General features: G+C 49.6%; 2 protein-coding genes across 2 annotated transcripts; one reads left to right on the top strand and one right to left on the bottom strand.

The window, feature by feature from the left end:
• Positions 1-1,597: 1,597 nt before the first annotated feature.
• Slc50a1 (solute carrier family 50 member 1) lies at positions 1,598-3,942 on the top strand. Its single transcript, XM_051157534.1, has 6 exons — positions 1,598-1,764; positions 2,024-2,101; positions 2,219-2,342; positions 3,137-3,298; positions 3,557-3,676; positions 3,756-3,942. Exons 1-6 carry the CDS (start codon positions 1,685-1,687, stop codon positions 3,855-3,857), a joined length of 666 nt encoding a protein of 221 aa, XP_051013491.1. The 5' UTR covers positions 1,598-1,684; the 3' UTR covers positions 3,858-3,942.
• A 1,282-nt stretch (positions 3,943-5,224) lies between these two features.
• On the bottom strand, positions 5,225-5,795 carry Dpm3 (dolichyl-phosphate mannosyltransferase subunit 3, regulatory). Its single transcript, XM_051156850.1, has 2 exons — positions 5,636-5,795; positions 5,225-5,513 (listed from the first exon to the last, which is right to left on the bottom strand). The coding sequence occupies exon 2, from the start codon at positions 5,506-5,508 to the stop codon at positions 5,230-5,232; it is 279 nt and encodes a 92-aa protein (XP_051012807.1). The 5' UTR covers positions 5,509-5,513; positions 5,636-5,795; the 3' UTR covers positions 5,225-5,229.
• Between the last annotated feature and the right edge of the window lie 15,323 nt (positions 5,796-21,118).

Raw genomic sequence — 21,118 nt, 5'->3', positions numbered from 1 at the left:
GGTTCTAGAGTATAGCCATAAGGGCAGTGCCCATGTGTACAGTCTGTAGAGTGTAGCTTAAGGGGCAGGGCCCACATGTACAGTGTCTGTATATAAAACTGCTGTATATAAAACGTGCTCATTTCTACAACTGGAGGGTTTTTTTTATACAGTGTTCTTGAATTCACAATAAAGTAATGTTCTTGGTTTTTTTGAACATGCTCTTCTGCCCCCCGCCCCGTGTTGACTTATGACCACAGAGCTCCAACTCTGTGTTAGGCTCTGCTAAAACAGAAGCAACTGGGCAGGTGTGAGGCACACCTATAATCTCAGCTATTCTTGTGGCTGAGGTGGGAAGATTGCAAATTTGAGATAACCCGGGCAACGTGGACCTTGCCTCAAAAGCAAAATTAAAGGGCTGGAAATGCACCCCAAGAAGTAGAGTGCTAAGCGGGTGGTGGCGACGTACACCTTTAATCCCAGCACTCGGGAGGCAGAGGCAGGTGGATCTCTGTGAGTTTGAGGCCAGCCTGGTCTACAAAGTGAGTCCAGGACAGCCAAGGTTACACAGAGAAACCCTGTCTCAAACAAACAAAAAACGAGTACCAACCCAATGTGTGTAAGCCCTGCGTTTAGTACCTCAGCAGCACAAACCACGAGTAGCCAGGCTCACGAGGCCTGTAACCCAGCACTCAGAAGATTGAAACAAGAAGATTGCCAAAAGTTTAATGCCAGCCTGGGCATTTTGTGAGACCTTGCCTCACAAAAATGAAATAAATGGCTGGGATGGGGGATGGGGTTGGGGACAGACAACGACATGTAAAAGACACAGCTTGGCTTTAATTTATCTTTCTAAAGGGAGGATGTTCCCTCCTATGAGGGTTCTGCGGGAGAATTCCCTGTAATAGTGGGCTGGACTCCTCTCCGCACCCACTCCGGGAGTTCTTCCTGTCCAACCTCTACCCCACTCTCCCCAGCCTCAAGCGTTGGGCTTTGGCATACTCAGGCAGGTACTCATGCTGTCTGGGTGAGTCAGGGAGCCGGGTGCCCGCTGAAGCATGTGCACAGCCCCACCAGCAGAGCTGCGTGGGAGGCTGGGAAGGAAAGTTCCCAGCAGCAAGTATGTCGGAACAGGGGGCCAGGGGTAGGGTTGTCCATGGATAGGGCAGGTTTTGTAGGGGAGGGCATCTGAAGGAAGATGGCAGTTGCTGCTATTTGGGGCACCGACTAGAAAGAGGTTTCCATCACTTCCAGGGAAAACCTCCCAGAGCCGGGTAACCAGGGTTCTGATATGGATCACTGAACAGGAGGCTCGTTGAAGACTAAGTAAGACTAAATTTGGGGTTTGGGTACTAACGCAAAAGGACATACAAGAGCACAGAAGTTGAGGATAGCTGTCTAGATGTTTGTTCGAAGGGATGCGCAGAGTGTGAGGAGGGGGCCAGGTCGGAGCAAATACACGGTCCATACTAAAACCACTAAACGCCATAGGAAAGGCCAAGATCAGGACCCAGGCCGGTCATTACAGCAAACCGCCAGGCTAGCACGCAGCGCGCCGGTAAGGCAGGGCCCCCAGTTCCGGTACAGTTCGGGCGAGGGCGGGTTCCGGCGCGGCTCCGCGGGGAGGGGAGGGGCTTCGCCGTCCGCAGCTCTGGGCCTGAGCTGCTGGCGCACAGCACTGGGCGAGGGAACAGACTCCGGCGGGATGGAGGCGGGCGGCGTGGCGGACTCTTTCCTCTCCAGTGCCTGCGTGCTCTTCACACTGGGCATGTTCTCCACTGGCCTGTGAGAGTGTGGATAGACTGGGCTGGGGCAGGACCAGGAAGTCAAGAAAGGACGGTGGTCAAGAGACGTGGCTACAAGTCCTGGCTGCATTTGGAGCCAAGAATGAAAGTGGAATCGGGTTGGGTGCTCTGGGGTGCTTGCTAAGCAGGGCTGGTCTCTAGGGCCTGAGGGAAGAGAACTGCTTGTCGTTCAGGGTGGGTGACAAGCACTGATGGATCTTCTACCCATTCCTAACAATTCCCTTTGGGTCCTCTTCCAGCTCGGACCTCAGGCACATGCAGAGGACACGGAGCGTGGACAACATTCAGTTCCTGCCTTTTCTCACCACGGATGTCAAGTGAGGAACAGTGTTGTTGGCTGTGGTGGGAAAGGCTGAGAGGGAGGTGCAAGAGGTCCTTGGGGACCCGGTGCAAAGCTCAGCCCCCACGGACCATAATCCTTCCTCCCCTCGCAGCAACCTGGGCTGGCTGAGTTACGGAGTCTTGAAGGGAGACTTGACCCTCATCATTGTTAACACCGTGGGTGCTGTGCTTCAGAGTCTCTATATCCTGGTGTACCTGCACTACAGCCCTCAGAAGGTAGAGGCCCTGCCTTGCACCCACCTCGGCTGCACCCTCTGCCACGTTAGCAGAGCACACAATGTTTTATTTCCTGGAATACAAGTAAAATGACATTACTTCCTTTTCCTGGAAGGCCCTACTGTTCCCCTTTTCCCATGAAGCTGACCCCTTTCCCATGACCCTCCAAATCGCACACACCGCCACCCACGCTTCCCTGGGAAAGGCCAGTGGCTTACCTAGCCCAGTGGAGAGCAACCCCGTGCTCTGCTACAGGCCAGGGAGAGAGGGCCATACTGTCTCTGATAGTTCCTTTAGGGTTAGGACCAGGGACAGTGGCTAAGAATGGCCACTGGCTCTGCTCCCCCACTCAGTCACACAAACACTTATTAGTCTCCTATTGTATATGTATGTAAGGCTCACATGAAAAGGGGAGGGAGAAAAAGATACTTTCCCCTTGCCTGGAGACCTCCGGTGTGGCGAGGATGAGACTCCTTCCAAGTAACTGGTGAGACAGACATTGACATGAAGGCTGGGAGAAAAAGTTGAATTTCCCACCCAGGGAGGTGGTGGTGCATGAGGTGGATCGCTGTGAGTTCGAGGCTAGCCTGGCCTACAAAGTGAGTCCAGGACAGCCAAGGCTACACAGAGAAACCCTGTCTCAAGGGGTGGCCGGGGCGGGGGGGAGTTGAATTTCCCATTGGGGCATGGACAGAATAGCAATTCCAGTAGAGAAATCTGTGTTCTGGGTACATATGCAAGTAAGACACCTCACCTCTCCCTCCCCCTCTTATCCACCCGCCCTGCCCCTTCAGCGTACTGCGCTCTTCCAGACTGCAACCCTGCTGGGTGTCCTCCTCCTGGGTTATGGCTACTTTTGGCTTCTGGTGCCAGACCTTGAGGCCCGGCTTGAGCAGCTCGGCCTCTTCTGCAGTGTCTTTACCATCAGCATGTATGTCTCCCCACTGGCTGACTTGGTGAGTCAGGGTGGCCAAGAGGTGATAAGAAGGGCTGGCTCCCTGAGCCAAGGACTGGCTAATACTCCTGAGGGGTGGGGGGGGGAGGGGGGAAATCCAGCTCCTGGAAGGAGTCAGGGCAGTAGAGGTGGATACACAAGATGCAGGAGAGGGCTGGGTGACAGATCAGAGGGATTTGGGTCCTTTTCTTGAGGAGACTCTGTAGCGAGGGTCCGGTAAGGGTGCTATGAACCTGAGCCGGGAGTATCATTGTCACAGGCCAAGATCATCCAGACTAAATCAACCCAGCGTCTCTCCTTCTCGCTCACCATCGCTACCCTCCTTTCCTCTGCCTCCTGGTCCATCTACGGGTTTCGACTCAGAGATTCATACATCATGGTGAGCAGGTTCCGGAAGGGACGACAAGTCTACAAAGCGGAAACTAGTTCCTGTCTTTATAGCAGCTCTTTGATTGCAGGTGCCCAACCTTCCGGGAATCCTTACCAGCTTTATCCGCCTCGGGCTTTTCTGCAAGTACCCCCCAGAGCACGACAGGAAATACCGCCTTCTGCAAACCTGACCCCAGGAACCTCAGTGACAACCTGAGGCCGAACTCCTGTTAGCCGCACAGGTCCTTGTAAACAATTCCGTGGATGCAGTAGGTTGTGAGGGAAAAAAGGATGATTTTGGAAATAGAGGGACCAAAGATCTTTACTCAGATCAGGTGGGACCTCTAGGAGGAAATCACATTTTTCTAAAGAGATTATCTTTTCTCATTTTGGAGGCTGGGGTGGTATCTGTACGACGTGCCTTAAAATAAACCGTTCGCCACCCCTGCCTGTAAGGCTTGGGTTTTCTTCACTATTTTCAACCTGCCTGTCTTGATAGATGCTGGGTCTAGTGACTGGGCCTATAAAATTAGCTCAGAAAGGTATTTGAAAGAATTAGAAGTTAGAAAGTCCCAGAAGGACCTTTATTTATTTATTTATTTATTTATTTATTTATTTTGGTTTTTCAAGACAGGGTTTCTCTATGTTATCTTGGCAGTCCTGGACTTGCTTTGTAGACCAGGCTGGTCTCAAACTCACAGCAATACGCCTGCTTCTGCCTCCCGAGTGCTGGGATTAAAGGCGTGGGCCACCAGCCTGGCCACCAGGAAGACCTTTAAAAAAGAAAAATCAAAAACAAAAGAACTTGGAAGTTATAAAGAATTGAAATTAGGTATACATACTTCTTGCCCAGACTTGTGTGAAAAGCATTTAAGAGGCTGAAGCAGGGAGCTCAGTGGTTAAAGGCACTGACTGCTCTTCCAGAGTTCAAATCCCAGCACCTTCATGGCAGCTGACAACTGTCTGTAACTCTAAGATCTGATACTCTCAAGTAGACATACATGCAAAACACCAATGCACATAAAATAAAAGTTAAAAAAAAAAAGGTTGAAGCAGGCTAGGGCATGGTGGCGCACACCTGTAATCCCAGGTTGGACTACATAAGAAAACCACCCAAACAGATAAACAAAACAGGCTTGAGGGATGCAGCTCAGCTGAGGGCTTACAAGTTCGAAGCACAGCAGGTTCGACCCTCAATACCACACGAACTGGTCATAGTGGTTTAAATCTGTAATTAGACACACTGAGAGGGAGAGAATGAAGATAATCCTCACCCACATACTGGGTTCGAGGCCAGTCTGGGATACATAAGATCCCATTTCAAACAGGGAAAATCAGCAGCAGCAGCAGCAGCAGCAGCAGCAGCATCCTCTTAAGGGGCCAGAACACCACCAAAACACAAGGCTAAAGGTGGCTCTCCCGCCTGTGACTTCTTCACCTCTGGGGTATATAAGAGATTCCCCAATACCAATCCTCCATACTCAGAACTAAACAGGTTAGAAAACGAAACTGCACTTTAATGGGGAGTGAAGAAGGATGTACAGACTGGAATGGGTGACGGTGTCAGAAGCGCAGGCCCCTGCGGGCTAAATCCGCTCGGGCCTCGAGGATCTGGCTCTGCAGCTCTCGGGCGGCGTCCTCGCAGTCGTGAAATGTGGCGACGCGATAGCCCACAGTACCCAGGGCATAGCACCCAGCGGACACCAGCAGGTAGGCAGGCAGTGGCCACAGGACCTCCCGGCAGGGGAAAGGCAGCTCGAGGCCCAGAGCGCCCACGGTCAGGGCAGCCCAGGCAGAGCCCAGGAGCGCCAGTCCCAAAAGCCATTGGGTTAGCTTCGTCATGTTGGCTGCAGGGAGAGAGTTGAAAGCTAGGGATCCGTTCTGCCATTACCCGCTCTGCATCTGACATTTGTTCCCAGTCACCGCCACCTTCTGCCACCTTCCCACACTGCCCGCCACCTAAGCGTACCTCAATGTGTCGCGCTGACAGGGACAGCATCAGCGTCCGGAAGCCCTCTTCTTCTGCGGTCCTTCCTCCACGCTGCCTTCTGGGAACTGTAGTTCTCAGGACAATGCCTGGAGAACTTCCGGCTGCGCTCAGATCCAGGTGGGTTACACAGCGCTGTTCCAAAATTACAGGCTGAATCCAGAGGAGTTTTTGCGCTGTTCCCACCCCCTCGCCGCCGGGGACTCAGATCTAGACTGGCTGGGACTTGCGGAAAGAATGAATATGTGCCAAAACGTTTATATATATATATATATATATATATATATATATATATATATATATATATATATATATATATATATATATATATATATATTTTTTTTTTTTTTTTAAGATTTATTTAATACATATACAGTGTTGTGCTTCCATGTACTCCTGCACACCAGATGACGGCACTAGATCTCATGATAGATGGCTGTGAGCCACCTTGTGGTTGCTGGGAATTGAATTCAGGACCTCTGGAAGAGCAGAGTGCTCTTAACCTCTGAGCCATCTCTCCAGCCCAAAACGTTCTTTTTTTTGTTTTTGTTTTGTTTTTTGGTTTTTTCAGACAGGGTTTCTCTGTGTAGCCTTGGCTGTCCTGGACTCACTGTGTAGACCAGGCTGGCCTCGAACTCACAGCAATCCGCCTGCCTCTGCCTCCCGAGTGCTGGGATTAAAGGCGTGCGCCACCACGCCCGGCAAAACGTTCATATCTTATTGTAGTATCGTCCCCCTTAAGCTCCAGTTCTCCAGTGCAGAAAACCCACTCACTCAACCATTCAAGCATTCTTCCAACACACCCACCAAACACTAAAGAACAAGCCGCCTCATTCCTGCTAGGCAAGCTCTCTACCACTGAGCCTTCCTATTTTGAAACAGGATCTTACTAAACACCCAGGGTAACCTTGTAGTACAATTTGAGACCCTGCTTGATAGAAACAGGCTGGTCTTGGTTAGAATGGCACAGACCTGTGATTCCAGGAAAACTCAACAAAATAAGAAAGAGGACCATCAGGAAGTAATCTGAATAAATTATAATAATTTTTTGTTTCTTTGTTTTGTTTTTCGAGACAGAATTTCTCTGTGTAGCCTTGACTGTCCTGGACTCGGTTTGTAGACCAGACTGCCTCTAACTCAGAGATCTGCCTGCCTCTGCCACCCAAGTGTTGGGATTAAAGGCGAGCGCCACCACTGCCTGGCTTAACAAATTTTTTTTTTTTTGTTTTGTTTTTCGAGACAGGGTTTCTCTGTGTAGCCTTGACTGTCCTGGACTCTGCCTCCCGAGTGCTGGGATTAAAGGCGTGCACCCAAAAAAAATTTTTTTAAAGAAAGAAAGAGGACCATTGCAAGATATGGTAAAGGGTTGGTTAGCTTTAGGCAGAGTTCCAATTTAAACAAAACAAGAGGGGTCTTTGTTTGTTTTGGTTTTTCAAGACAGAGTCTCTCTGTGTAACCTTGGCTGTCCTGGACTCACTTTGTAGACCAGGCTGGCCTCGAACTCACAGGGAGCCTTCTGCCTCTGCCTCCCGAGTGCTGGGCTTAAAGGTGTGTGCCACCACGCCCGACTGCTTTGTTTGGTTTGATTGGGGCTTAAATTTTTATTTTTGTGTGCATATGTGTGTGTGCGTGAGTGTGTGCTGTCTGTGCACATTCAGGTGCTTGCAAAGGCCAGGAGGATATCATTCCCTGGGAGCTGGGGTTACAGGCGGTAGTGAGCTGTCCACCACCCGTGCTAGGAACCAAACTCAGACCCTCTGGAAGAGCAGCAAGTGCGAGTAGCTTCCAGCCCAGTGTTTGTCTTGTTTTGAGACAGAGTCTAATTGTACTCCAGGCTGGCCTAGGGCATGATATGTAGCTGAGGCTGGCCCTGCTTCCCAGGTGCCAGGATTGTCATGTGTCACCAAACCAGCTTGAAGCAATTCTATTGGGGATGAGGGGAGACTAAGTGAGGGAATCCAGAAGTCCTGACTAAGCCAAGGAAGATAATACACAGCTATAGCCTATTGTCCCCAACATATAATCCTAATGCTCAAAGGCAGGCTTGCTCCAAGTTCAAGGCCAACATGAGCTACGTAATGAAGACCTTGATTTAAAAGGGGAAAAAAAATCTGGTCTGAGTGGACTGAGGGTCCTCTTGGAAATTACAAAGCGAAGATAAAGGTAGAATGTAGCTGGGCATGGTGGTGCACGCCTTTAATCCCAGCACTCGGGAGGCAGAGGCTGGCGGATCTCTGAGTTTGAGGCCAGCCTGGTCTACAGATCGAATTCCAGGACAGCCAAGGCTAACACAAAGAAGCCCTGTCTCAAGAGACCAAAAACAAACAAAAAGGTAAGGTAGGAGCGTACGTTAGGAAAATGAATATTAGCGATGACTTAATCTTTGTTCTATGGCATCAAAGTTCTGATCTCAGTCCCCAAACATCACCAAAAAATAAACGAGAGAGAAAGAGAGAGAGAGAGAAGAAACCGGAAAGAAGGAAAATCTGTCATATAATACTTAGAAATAGGAAGGAAAACCTTAGAAGCAGCAGCTTGGAGATGCGAGAGGTGATATTCAGAGAAGTGCCGAGGCAGAGGGAAAGTGGAGCTGGCTTTCCTTAGATGCCTGGAGAATTGCCTGACTTCTAAAACTTCAGTAAGTTCCTTTGTTAAAGAAAAATTTCACAGCCGGGCGTGGTGGCGCATGCCTTTAATCCCAGCACTCGGGAGGCAGAGGCAGGCGGATCGCTGTGAGTTCGAGGCCAGCCTGGTCTACAAAGTGAGTCCAGGATGGCCAAGGCTACACAGAGAAACCCTGTCTCAAAAAAACCGAAAAAAAAAAAAAGAAAAATTTTACCAGCCAGGTGTGGTGGCATGTACACCTTTCGTCTCAGCACTCGGGGAGGTGAGTTCAAGGCCAGCCTTGTCTACAAAGTGAGTCTAGGACAGCCAAGGCTACACAAAAAAAATACATATATATAAAGTTTTTTTTAATTAAAGAAAATGCCTCCCCCTCCCCCTGCACACAGCCCCCCCCACCACTACAATGACAATCTCCATATAAGAACATGTCTCTCCTAAAGGCTCTCCCTCATCCCTCTCCAGAAGAGAAGAGGAAAGACAAGAAGTAGCACCTGGTGCAGAGCCCCGATTCCTAAGTCATCAGTATGAGCTGCCCAGGAAGCCTCTGATCCCCGCGGTCTTGTCCACGCCCGAACGCTGTCTTGCACATTGGCTGCTCCATGCTCATGTCAGCCTACAGCAGGAAGGCAAGGCTGACAGAAGACAGGCCAGGTCCACGCAGGAAGGAGGCAGACACAGGCCTGGTTAGATGCCAGCAGCAGCACGGATCAGAGCTGGAGAAAGGAGCAGTGCCTTGGTGCTCTGCATCTCTCTAAAAGCCCCAGCTTTAGCCCTTAAAAAAAAAAAAAAAAGGCAAGCCTGGTGGTGGTGGCACATGCCTTTAATCCCAGCACTCTGGAGGCAGAGGCAGGCGGATCGCTGTGAGTTCGAGGCCAGCCTGGTCTACAAATTAAGTCCAAGACAGCTAAGGCTACACAGAGAAATACTGTCTCGAAAAACAAAAACAAACAAACAAACAAAAAATTAAATTAAATAAGAATTTAATAATGGTCATAGACAGAAAATTGACCACTTACTGGGAGGTGTGTGTGTGCCTTGGCCTGGGCAACACCATAATGTTTAATAGTCAGAGCGTACTACAGTAGGTCTTTAATTTTATTTTCGTTTATGTGAATATATATATATGTGCCATGTCTGTTCTGGTGCCTGTAGGGTCCAGAAGAGCATGTCGCATCCCTGGGAGCTGGAGTTCCAGGCCGTTTCAAGCTTTCTGACATGCATGTTGGCAACTAAACTCAGACACCCTGCAAGGGCAGCAGGCACCCTTAGCCACTCCGGCCCCTCAGTAGGAAGTTTTTAATTAATACTTGTATTCACTTTTGAGAAATTCATGGAAGGCATTCTAAACCTATCCGCCACTCATCGCCTGCCCCCCACCCACTGCCCCTGCAGTAGGTGTTTTTGTATCTTCTTATAAATATACAAATGAAGAAACTGAGGCACAGAGCACATATAAAGCTGAGCAGCTTGGCAAGGTCAACTCCAAACCTCATTCTGGGAGATCTCCCTCTTTTGTTCGGGCCTGGCACGTGAATGGGCAGCTAGGATCATGGGAACAGCGCCAAGGACAGCGTAAAGAGTGCTTACCCGGTGGTCGCAACAGCCCTATGGATCACCACCCACGTGCTCGTGTGTCCCTGATAGGCACAGTCTGACTCCAGAGCTCACCACAAAAATATATATCCCCTCTCTCGCCAAAGCAATAGAACAGAATAAGAAGGGGGGAAAAAAATCACAAACTGGGAAGAAAGAAGCAGGAGGATCAGAAGTTCAAGGTCATCCTTAGCTGCAGAGTGAGTTTGCAGTTGGCCTGAACATATACACATAAATAAAAAATTTTTTTAAAACTTTTTTTTTTTTTTGAGACAGGGTTTCTCTGTGTAGCCTTGGTTGTCCTGGACTCCCTTTGTAGATCAGGCTGGCCTCGAACTCACGATCCACCTGCTTCTGGCTCCTGAGTGCTGGGATTAAAGGCATGCGCCGCCACCACCACTTGGCAAAAATAAAAATTTTTTTTTAATTTTTTTTTTTTTGGTTTTTCGAGACAGGGTTTCTCTGTGTAACCTTGGCCATCCTGGACTCACTTTGTAGACCAGGCCTCGAACTCACAGCGATCTGCCTGCCTCTGCCTCCCGAGTGCTGGGATTAAAGGCATGTGCCACCACGCCCGGCTCAAAAATAAAATTTAAATTAAGGAAAAAAACCTACTGCACTATGTTGTGACTGTTAAACTGTATGGTGTTGCACAGGCCAAGGTGCACATAAGCCTCCCAGTGAGTGGTTGTATTTTCTGCCTTTTTTCTTCCTTTTTTTTAAAAAAGAGCTAAAGCTGGGAGGCTGAAAGCGATGCAGAGCGCCAAGGCACAGCTTGTTGCTCCAGGAAAGGAAGGGACTGGAGAGATGCTCAGTGGTTAATAGCACCTGTTGCTCTTGTTGAAGACCAGGGCTCAGTTCCCAGCACCCGCATGGCAGCTCGCTCACAAGCCTCTGTAACTCCAGATGCAGAGACTCCAGTGCTCTCGTCTGGCCTCTGAAGGCACTGCAGGCAGGTGGTGCCCAGACATACCTAGAAGCAAAGCACGCATAATCATAAGACAAAAATAAATCTTTAAAAGGAGGGGGAGGGAATTAAATGAATGGTATCCCAATTCACCACGTGTTACATGTGCAATCTCAAGTTAAGGAAGATGGTTTGTGTGGAAAGTCAGCGCAGCGCTAGACCAGGCTGACTTGCAGACATTGTAGTCATGTGACAAGCTGTGGGTTCACCCCTCAGCACCAAACACAGAAAACAAAAGCAGCTGCAGCTAGTTTACTGTTTAAAAAGAAAGTTGAGTTAGGTTCCAACCGCATGCCGTATACCAAAATATCCAGTATGTGGGCCGGAGAGGCAACTCAGCAGTTAAGAGCATTTGCTGTCATTCTGGAGGGCCTCAGTTCAGCTCCAGGTCTGGAGGTTTCACAGCCTCCTGTAACTCCACTTCCAGAGGATTCTATATCGTCTTGTGGCCTCAGAGAGCACCTGTATATACATGACATAGACATACATACAAATAAAAAGGAAACCGTAAAACAAATACCCAGGGAAGAGACTCTAGGCAGCCTGAGCATGCCAAACCCGGCTCTGGCAGGGCCTGCCCTTCTCCCCCTTTCCCTCTGCCTTGCTAAAAACTGTAAAGATAAACCAGGCGGTGGTGGCACACACCTTTAATCCCAGCACTCGGGAGGCAGAGGCAGGAGGATCGCTGTGAGTTCCAGGCCAGGAAAAAGCTTGCAGGAAGACCCATTCCTTTATTTAGCCGCTTCCTCCTCCTGAGGCTGACTACCAAGGCCCAGCTATCAAAGTATTGGAGTCCAGCAATCAAAAGTCCCCTCTGCCTCACCTAATTAGCCTGTTCAATCAAAAGCAAACGCCTCGGTGGGTGACGGTGCTCACCTTGGAGGCAGGGGCAGGTGGATCTTTGTGAATTTGAGGCCAGCTTGATCTACAGAGCGAGTTCCAGGACAGGCAGGGCTATACAGAGAGATCCTGTCTGGAAAACAAAAAAAACAAACAAAACAAAATAACAAATGGAAAACAAGCAAGTTAAACACCTCAATCTAACGTGGGTGTTTCCCCTTTTACTTTTAAAACCTGCCATATGCCTATGGGCAGCATCCCGTCCTCCTTATCCATCAGCGTGCTTTGTCCTCCAGGGACAAATAGGCCCCCCCTCCCTATTGTTCCCCTGTCCTCTATCTCCTGTCTTTGTCTCTTTTCCCAGCCCTTTGTCCCTCTAGGGCAAATATATTTCCTTTGTGCTGAGAACTTTGTCTCGGGGTGCCCTGAGCCAACGCAGGTGCCTTTTACCTTGTGCATTTGTAAGTCAGCACAGCAGCCAGACGTGGTGACTCAGGCTTGTAACCTCAGCATTTGGGAAGCTGATGCAACAGTTTGTGATGACATCAAGGCCAGCCTGTACTAAAGACAAGTCTGAGGCAAGCGTGGAGGCCCGGCCTAAAACAAAACAAAACAAAAATATATATTTCTTTAAAGGGGCTTCCTGAAGGTGCCCAACAAGGGTTAGGGATTACTGTCAAAAATAGCTATGTGTTTGCACTAGCCAAGCACAATACAAGTAGTAAACATCGAATCCCTACTCTGATCTACCCAATGGACAGGACATTCTCCATAGTTCTCCCTTGATGGGGAGGCCTGATGGCACTCAAAGAAAGAATAAGCAGGCTACCAAGATGAGACTTGATAGGCTGTGACCATATGGTTGGAGAGGAGGTCCCCCTCAGTCATAGACCTAGGGGAGGGGAATAGGGTGAAAGTGGGAGGGAGGGAGGAACGGGAGGATACAAGTGATGGGATAACAATTGAGTTGTAATCTGAATAAATTAATATTAAAAAAAAAAACATGTGAAGCCAGGCATGGTGGCGCACGCCTTTAATCCCAGCACTTGGGAGGCAGAGGCAGGGGGATCTCCATGACTTTGAAGCCAGCCTGGAGTACAGCGCTAGCTCCAGGACAGCCAGAGCTGTTACACATAGAAACCTTTTGGGGGGGGGGCGGTGACGGGGGAAGAAGCTATGTGAAACCGGGGTTGTGGTGCACACCTGTAATCCCAGCACTCAAGAGGCAGAGGCAGGTGGATTGATATGAGTTAGAGGCCAGCCTGTCTACAAAGCCAGTCCAGGACAGCCAAGGCTACACAGAGAAACCCTATCTTGAGAAACCAAAAAAGAAAAACCAGATGAAGAAGGAAGATGAAGAGAAGGAGGAAGATGGCTCAATGGTTAAAAGCACAGACTGTTCTTTCAGAATGCCTAGATTCAATTCCCAACACTCACAGGTCAGTGTGGGCTGGAACTCCAGTTCCAGGAGATCCAACACGCTCCGGCCTGGCAGGGCACCAGGCATACCCACGAGACACAGACACACATGCAGCCAAAACACCCATATACATAGTAAAGACGATACCTGCTGAACAAGAACCCACAGTACCCTCTCCCCTACCTGCTGTCATTCAAAACTGAGGGAAGTTACCTTTGCACATGCTGAGCACATGGTTGTTGGCACTTTCTATCTTTCTGGCTTTTTTTTTTTTATTCATTTATTTACTATTTATACAGTATTCTGCCCAAATGTGTGCCTGCACACCAGACAAGTGCACCAGATCATATTATAGATGGTTGTGAGCCACCATGTGGTTGCTGGGAATTGACCTCAGGACCTTTGGAAGAACAGACAGTGCTCTTAACCACTGAGCCATCTCTGCAGCCCCTTTCTAGCTTTAAGGAGACACATTCTAAGCCTCAGACGCTGGAGAGTGAGGAATGTTCAGATCGTGGAGAAGGAAGGCTTGATGGCTGAGGAGGAAGACGTCACAGAGGCCCAGGACCTGACCTGCCACGCAAACATGAGTAAGAGCTGTGCAGGGTGAGAGGCAGCGTACAAAGCCAGAGAACAGCCTGAGCAAAGGCTCGGAGGCATGACAGTCCGTGCTGACTAATTTCTTGTGTCTGTCTGTCTCCAGGACAAAGAATGCTTCGTGGGGTGAAATAGCAGGAGACACAGCCAGGAAAACTGGTCAGGACCAGATGATTAGAGACCCCTGAAAAGTATTTGTGTCGTGTTAGGGGGGGCTAAAGAGAAGGCTCAGTGCTTAAGAGCATATACTGCCCTTTCAGAGGACCTGGGTTCAGCACCTACGTCAGCCAGCTCATAACTGCTTATAACGCTAGCCCATGGGACCTACAATCCTCTTCTGGTCTCCACAGACACCTGTGTACATACCACACATGAATAAGTATAAATCTTTTTTTTTTTCTGGTTTTTTGAGATGAGGTCTCTCTAAGTGTTGCTAGCTGTCTTGGAGCTCTCAATGTAGACCAGGCCAGGCCCCAAACTCCTGAAGTGCTAGGATTAAAGGTGTGAGCCACCATGCCTGGTTTAATAAAAATAGATCTTTAAAAACAATTGTTTTCTACCAAGATGAGACTTGATAGGCTGTGAACATATGGTGGGGGGAGGAGGTCCCCTTCTGTCACAGACCTAGAGGAGGGGAATAGGATGAAAGAGGGAGGGAGGGACAACTAGTGAGATGTAATCTGAATAAATTAATTAAAAAAAATTGTTTTAAAATGCTCATGGACCTGGGGAGATGGCTCAGTGTGTGCACTTACTGCACACACATGGTGCCTATACAAATAGGCAGAAAAGACATAAAAACAAAATGCAAAGGCCTTTATAGTTGGGGCTTAGGTGTATAGCTCTGTGGCAGAGAGCTTAGAAAGCTTGTCTGGCAACCACAAGGCCCTAGAGTCAATCTCCAGTAGCTTGCAGGGGAAATGTGTTTATGTCAAAGGTAGAGGTTTATTCAGGGGTTCACCCTATGACCCGCACGCAGGTACCCACAGGTGCCAAGAAGATTACTGGGTCCTTCAGGAGGCCTTCAGGTAGCCAGACCGTGTCCATCCCTGCCCTCAAGGTACCCACAGTTTCCAAGGGGTAACAAAACAGTCAGACATATAATCAACAAAACACATAGTGGGAAAATTACAGACAGGCTTGACAGGGGAAATGACAGATCAGAGATGTAGTACTGATTGGGGAAAGGGCCCAGGTGAATCAGCATTTCCAGAGAAGTTAGCCTACAGCATCCAGACAGGAAAAGAGGGGAGCTTGAGGGAGAAAGGGCCCAGACACAGACCTGGACAGTCGGCAGAAGCACCTGGCTACGTGAGCTCAGTGTTCTCAAACTGACTGAGGGCGGAAGCTGAGTTCCAAGAAGGAGCCCAATGTGCTATGGTGAGCTACTGGCAGCTGTCCTGATTGTCCTGCCAGTAAACACCTGTGGGGGTGGGGGTGGGGTGGGTGGATGGTGTCAGTAAACACCTGTGTGTGTGTGGGGGGGGGTGGTCTCTGCAACCGCCACTTCCAGCAAAGTAATGACCTGTGAGAGACAAGAAGGAAATCAGGTTCAACACAGGCTTGGTTCAAACTTCGAGAGTCTGACACTGGGCAGTTTATTTAATTCCAGTAGGGTTCTGGGAAGGAGCTTCCTGGTAGCAATTATCTCAAGCCCATGTACATGGTAAAGCCTTAAGGCGTGACTACATTGAAACTCTTTTGTCAAGTACATGTGACCTCTTCTACACAGATGGGCTTGATAGCTTAAGGGCCCAGGGAAGGATGTGGTGTGGTGTCTGTCACACAGAGAGCATAGAGGTCACCAAGCTGTAAAGCACACGTTACATCTCCCCTAAGGATGGGTTCTGTTGACTGAGAAACAAGGATTAAGATAAAGGTAGAGAGAGGGAAGAGACTGGGACAATCTGGGGGGCCTGAGTGTACCCTGGCCCTACAGACTGCACAGATTGCCAGGCTACTTAACCACACCCACCACCAGCCTTCTGTGTGGAACACAGGTCCACGTCGCGCCCACTGAGGAGAGGATCTTTCGTCTTTGACATTCCTGGTTTCCCTAGTGCTTGTCGGTGAGCACAAGGGCCTCGTGCCCTTCACAATCCGCTGTTAGCTGGGCGCAGCGGTGCCTGCTTAGCTTCAGATACTCAGGAAGGTCAAGCAAGAAGCTAGAATGAGCCTGAGTTTGAGACTAGCCTAGACAACACAGTGAGACTCTTCTGTAAGAAAGAAACAAACAATTGCTGGCTGGTACCGTGATGCACGCCTTTAATCCCAGGACTCGGGGCGGGGGGGGGGGGGGGGGGGGGGGGGGGGGCAGAGGCAGGCGGATCTCTGTGACTTTGAGGCCAGCTTGGTTTACAAAGCGAGTCTCAGGACAGCCAAGGCTACACAGAGAAACCCTGTCTCAAAAAAAAAAAAAAAAAAAAAAAAAAACTAAACAAACAACTTTGAGCAGAGGTGTGGACCACTAATGGAGCACTTGCTTAGTATGCACAGGTTCTCGGTTTGAACCCTCACTTCTGAGAAAAAAAATTATTGAGGACTTTCTTTCTTTTTTTTTCCTGAGACAGGGTTTCTCTGCGTAGCCTTGGCTGTCCTGAGACTCACTTTGTAGACCAGGCTGGCCTCGAACTCATAGAGATCCACCTGCCTCTGCCTCCCAAGTGCTGAGATTAAAGGCCTGTGCCACTACGCCTGGCGAGGATTTACCTTTTAAGCAGACAAATCCCCTTCGGTCAATTAAGTGGACAGTGGTAGGACAGACACAAGAAGCAAGCAATTATTACTATATCAAGTAGTGAGAAGCCAGTTGCGCTGGCGTGTTTCCATCACATAGGCCACATGTTTGAGACCATCCTGGGCCAGATAACAAGCATGAAGCCAGATGGTACCATAGAGCAAGGCTGCGTCTCAGGGAAGCTGGGAAAGGGTTGGGGAGATGGCTCAGTAAAGGTGCTCGCCTCCAAGCCTGAGGACCTGAGTTCAATCCCTGGGACCCACAAGGTAGAAGGAGAGAGTTGGCTCTGTTCTCCATAGGCATGCCAGAGTTCACACAAATAAATAAAACTACTAAAAAGAAACCGTCTGTGCTGGGGGCAGGAGCGCCAGGCATGGGAACAGCCAAGTGTGAGTGCTGACAGCAAGCTGCCCTGCCAGTCCCAGGGCTGTGCAGTGTCCAGCAGGCACTGTTGCTTTTCCTTCCTTTTGGGAAAACAGTGTATGAGTCAGTGTTCTCCCACGAAGCAGAACCAATGGCAGAGAGAAAGGGGCTGATAAAGCGATGCTTAACGAATGAAAGAATTATGGAATCACCCAAGTCCAAAGCCGGAAGGGTGGGTCAGCAGGCTGCAACCCAGAAAGATCCAGGGTTTCAGTTCAGGTAGGAAGGCTGTGTGTGCTGCTCAGTCCCCTCTTGCTAAGGGAAGCCAACTCTTGTTCTATGATCTGACCTTCAACTGTAGCTTATCCACAACATAGGCAGTGATCTGCTTTACTCAAACTCTACCAATCTAGGCCGGGCGTGGTGGCGCACACCTTTAGTTCCAGCACTCAGGAGGCAGAGGCAGGTGGATCGCTGTGAGTTTGAAGCTAGCCTGGTCTACAAAGTGAGTCCAGGACAGCCAGGAATACACATAGAGAAACCCTGTCTCAAACAACAAACAAACAAAAAACCCCCAAATCTACCAATCTTCTTCTTCTTTTCTTTTTTTTCTTTTTTTTTTGTTTTTTGAGACAGGGTTTCTCTGTGTAGCCTTGGCCATCCTGGACTCACTTTGTAGACCAGGCTGGCCTCGAACTCACAGCGATCTGCCTGCCTCTGCCTCCCGAGTGCTGGCAATCTTCTATTTTTCATGTGTGGATGGTGTACATGTGTAAATGCATGGTCTTTGTTGTCAAGAATCACTGCTGACTGCTCTCCCACCTTATTTTTTGAGGCAGTATTGTTCATTCAAACCCAGCCTTCACTTACATGATTAGTCTTGCTATCCTACCCCCCCCCCTTTTTTTAAATTAAGATAATAAATCTCATCCAAAATATATTGCCAGGGTCAGGTTTGTAACTCAGGGTTAAAATACTTACCTATCAGAGGCAGGCGGATTGCTGTGAGTTCGAGGCCAGCCTGGTCTACAAAGTGACTTCCAGGACAGCCAGAGCTATTACACAGAGGAACCCTGTCTAGAAAAACCAATTAAAAAAAAAATTCTGGTGTTATCTCCCAGTGTAGCTAACGTCACATACACTCAGGTAAAACAGAAAGAAGGGATTTGCCATAAAATTGATTGAACTTTTCTTTGTGTGTGCCACCACCAACCGGCTCTTTCTGAGTTTTCAAATATACAAAACACATAATAGCCCAATGAATCTTGTGTGCCCATTACCATAGCCCTTGAAGGGATAAAGTAGGACCATGGTTTCTTATCTTGGACATTTCTATGGATACTGTAAAGCTTGTGCAGCTGGCACACTTGTAACACCACTTTAAGAACTGTTCATTTTAGCCGGGCTTGGTGGCGTACGCCTGTAATCCCAGGACTCAGGAGGCAAAGGTAGGTGGATCACTGTGAATTTGAGGCCAGCCTGGTCTACAAAGCGAGTTCCAGGACAGCCAAGACTACACAGAGAAACCCTGTCTCAAAAAAAACAAAAACAAAACAAAACAAAAAAACAGACCAAAACAAAACAAGAACTGTTCATTTTGGGCTGGGGAAAGGTCTTGGGTGAAGACAGGAGTTCTGAATTCTCCAGGACCGGGTTTAACAGCAGGAGGCAGGGTCAGAGGATGGCTAGGGCAAGTGTGCTAGCTTGACTTGCTGGAGTCTGTGAACTGCATGCGGAGTCCGTGAGACACTTAACCTCAATAAATAAGTAGGGAGAGACTGAGGAAAACACTAAACTTCAACTTTGGACCTCCAACTTTGCACTCATTTTTTTGTGCATACCCACCCATCCACATACTTGTGAACACACATACATGTGTGATCACCACACACACTCTACACATGCAAGGAAAAAAAAAAACCCTAATTTGTTAAGTAGGCACATGCCTAGTTTCTCCAAGTGTGGCTGGAGCCTCTCTGGATATAAGGACCTGGATCTCTCTCCAGCTGGCAAAGGATCTGAATCCTGGGAAGGAGATGCTGAGACCTGTGGACCCAGGATTCCCACCCTGTGCAGGCCCAGGGCTGAGGAGGCTAGCTGGGTGTGGCTGCCCCTCAAGCACAAGGGAAAGCTTTGAAGTCCACACTACCAGTAGCTGGCCTAAAGCTGCTTGCTATAGGTACTGAGAATGCCCAACTCCTGGCCAATTAGGGGCTGCTCTCTCTGCCTCGGCAGGAACCCAACCAAGCACCATTTATGGTACAACTTCTATAAGTACCGCTGGCTTTGCCCCCCCCCCCCAAGGTGAACCGGGGAGTGAGATCCTGGTTCTGAGCCCCCAGGAACTTCCATTTCCCTGGAAGGGAGGCAAAGACATGCACCTGAGGGAAACAATTAAGTAAGTACCTGGGCTGTCTGCCTCGGGGCTCTGGCCATTGTTTGCTTAGGAGGTAGCACCGTTTGTAACCTAAGTTAAGGACTGCAGAGCTCACTGCTGGAATCCCCCAAAGTGGGCAGGGCTGCCCGCTTCTCATTCTGCCAGAATTCCCACAGAGCCCACGACCCAGTGCCTTCAGCGTATGCCTTTCACCGAACCCTCACCCTTGTGTCTGTGTCTCTATGGGTCTCTGGCCCTCTCTTGTTTCCCAACATCCTTCCCTGGGGCCCTGGGGAGCAGAGCTGTGGAGGCTGGGGGCAGTGGGAACAGGACAGTGTCCGGTTCTCACCAAGGACAATAAGGGCCGGAAAGGGCTGGAGCCAAGGCCTGGCGCAGACTAGCCCTCCCGCCTGCCCTGGGCGCCCCCAGGTCCCGCCCTGTCCCACTGGTATGCCCTAAATGCCAGGCGCTCTTCATGCTAGCGCCTGTCCTTGGGAGGGAGGCCAGCCCTGCCCACTTGCCTCATTCTCAATATCCCACTGCCTTCTTGGAGGATGGCACCACCTTTGACTCCAAGGAGCACGTCAGGTCAGGGGCCAGAAGCCTCCCGCCAGACTACAATGGCCCCGCCCACCTATTATTTACTCTTGTTTCCGGAGCCGGCGGCTGGTGCCTGCGGGTGTCACCGCCACGTGTGAGTGAACAGAAGGAAACATCTGGCTCCCTCTGTCCTCCAGAGGGATGCCCCTCTCTCCCTTAGGTCTGCTGCCTCCCGGGTGGAGCAGTGTCCCAGAGGAGCCCCGGGTTCCTTTGTCTCTTTCACCTTCAGGTCTTGCAAGCCACCATGTCCTCAGGCCCCTTCACCTAATGATGGTGATTAGAGGCTGTGATATCCCTGCTAGGGTTAATTGGCAGGTCAGGTGTGTATAGCCTTCAACTAGACACCACAGATAGGCTGAGTATAAAGCTGCTATTGGCGCCGACCTGCCTTATAAAATCTACCCATTCCGGAGGAATGGGTCATTATTCCTGAGGCACATGCTGCTCTTGGTCCTACATAGTAGGTGGTAGCAGGTGCCTAGATCACTGTTAAGTCACCTGTTCTCTGATCTTCCCCTCCCTCCCCTAGCTATAGAAGTGATGCTATCTGCCTGGCTCCGCCCCTCTAGACACCACAGGCCGGGGCTCTGTGTGCCCTACCCACTGCTCCCACTCCAGCTAAGGAGAAAAGTCAAAGTCTGACAGTAAGATCTAGAACCAACCAGGTTCCCATAGACTCGGGACCTATTTTGGACACCATCCCCTTCCTGGCTCACTAGGTGAGCCTAGAACTGCCATCCACAGTAAGTCTGTGATCTCTACTGAAGACTCTGGCCTGCTCCAAGCCTAAGAATAGGAAGCCCTCCCAGTAAGGTGCCTGGCCCCTGGGGCTCCCTAGGTTGGCTTCCAAAGAACCAGAGCACCCCCTAGCCCTTTAGGAGCAATCTGCAAGTAGAGTTCTGCCAGTGTACAGAATAGACGAGTTCACAGCGCCCCCTGCAGTCAGGTTGTATAAACAGCGCAGCTCTCCCTCTGCCACGGACAGGACGGGGCAGCGTGGCCTCTAATAATCCTCAACCAGAACTCCTGATTTACTGAGCCTTATCCCCTAACCTTTGTGCCTGTAATGTGTAGAATTTTGTTCTAGTTCTCTGTCGGGCACTACTAAACACCCAAGTGACCAAAATGGGTGCTCCCTGAAGCCTTCAGGACCCATCACGAGAGGAGGTACCCTGGTGTTCTAAAGGAGACACACCCTGCACAGGACACAGCATGGGATCTGGGGGCCACTTGCCTTATTCCCCTCAACACTGGCTGAGGCCACGTGCTGGCTATTATTTGACACACTCTGATAAAACGGATCAATGTCCTAGTATCTTGGATACAAGACAAAGGGAGAGTGGCAC

The sequence above is a fragment of the Acomys russatus genome, chromosome 15, assembly GCF_903995435.1.
Source record: "Acomys russatus chromosome 15, mAcoRus1.1, whole genome shotgun sequence".
Lineage (NCBI taxonomy): Eukaryota > Metazoa > Chordata > Mammalia > Rodentia > Muridae > Acomys > Acomys russatus.
Note: the sequence above shows the minus strand (reverse complement) of the source record. Positions and strands in the feature narration are given on the sequence as shown.

Excerpts from the sequence above, each read along its gene's own strand:
- Slc50a1 (XM_051157534.1), top strand. The coding sequence starts at position 1,685 with ATGGAGGCGGGCGGCGTGGCGGACTCTTTCCTCTCCAGTGCCTGCGTG. Across the intron at positions 2,102-2,218 it reads TTTCTCACCACGGATGTCAA|CAACCTGGGCTGGCTGAGTT; the intron begins GTGAGGAACAGT and ends CTCCCCTCGCAG. Across the intron at positions 3,677-3,755 it reads TCAGAGATTCATACATCATG|GTGCCCAACCTTCCGGGAAT; the intron begins GTGAGCAGGTTC and ends CTTTGATTGCAG.
- Dpm3 (XM_051156850.1), bottom strand. The coding sequence starts at position 5,508 with ATGACGAAGCTAACCCAATGGCTTTTGGGACTGGCGCTCCTGGGCTCT.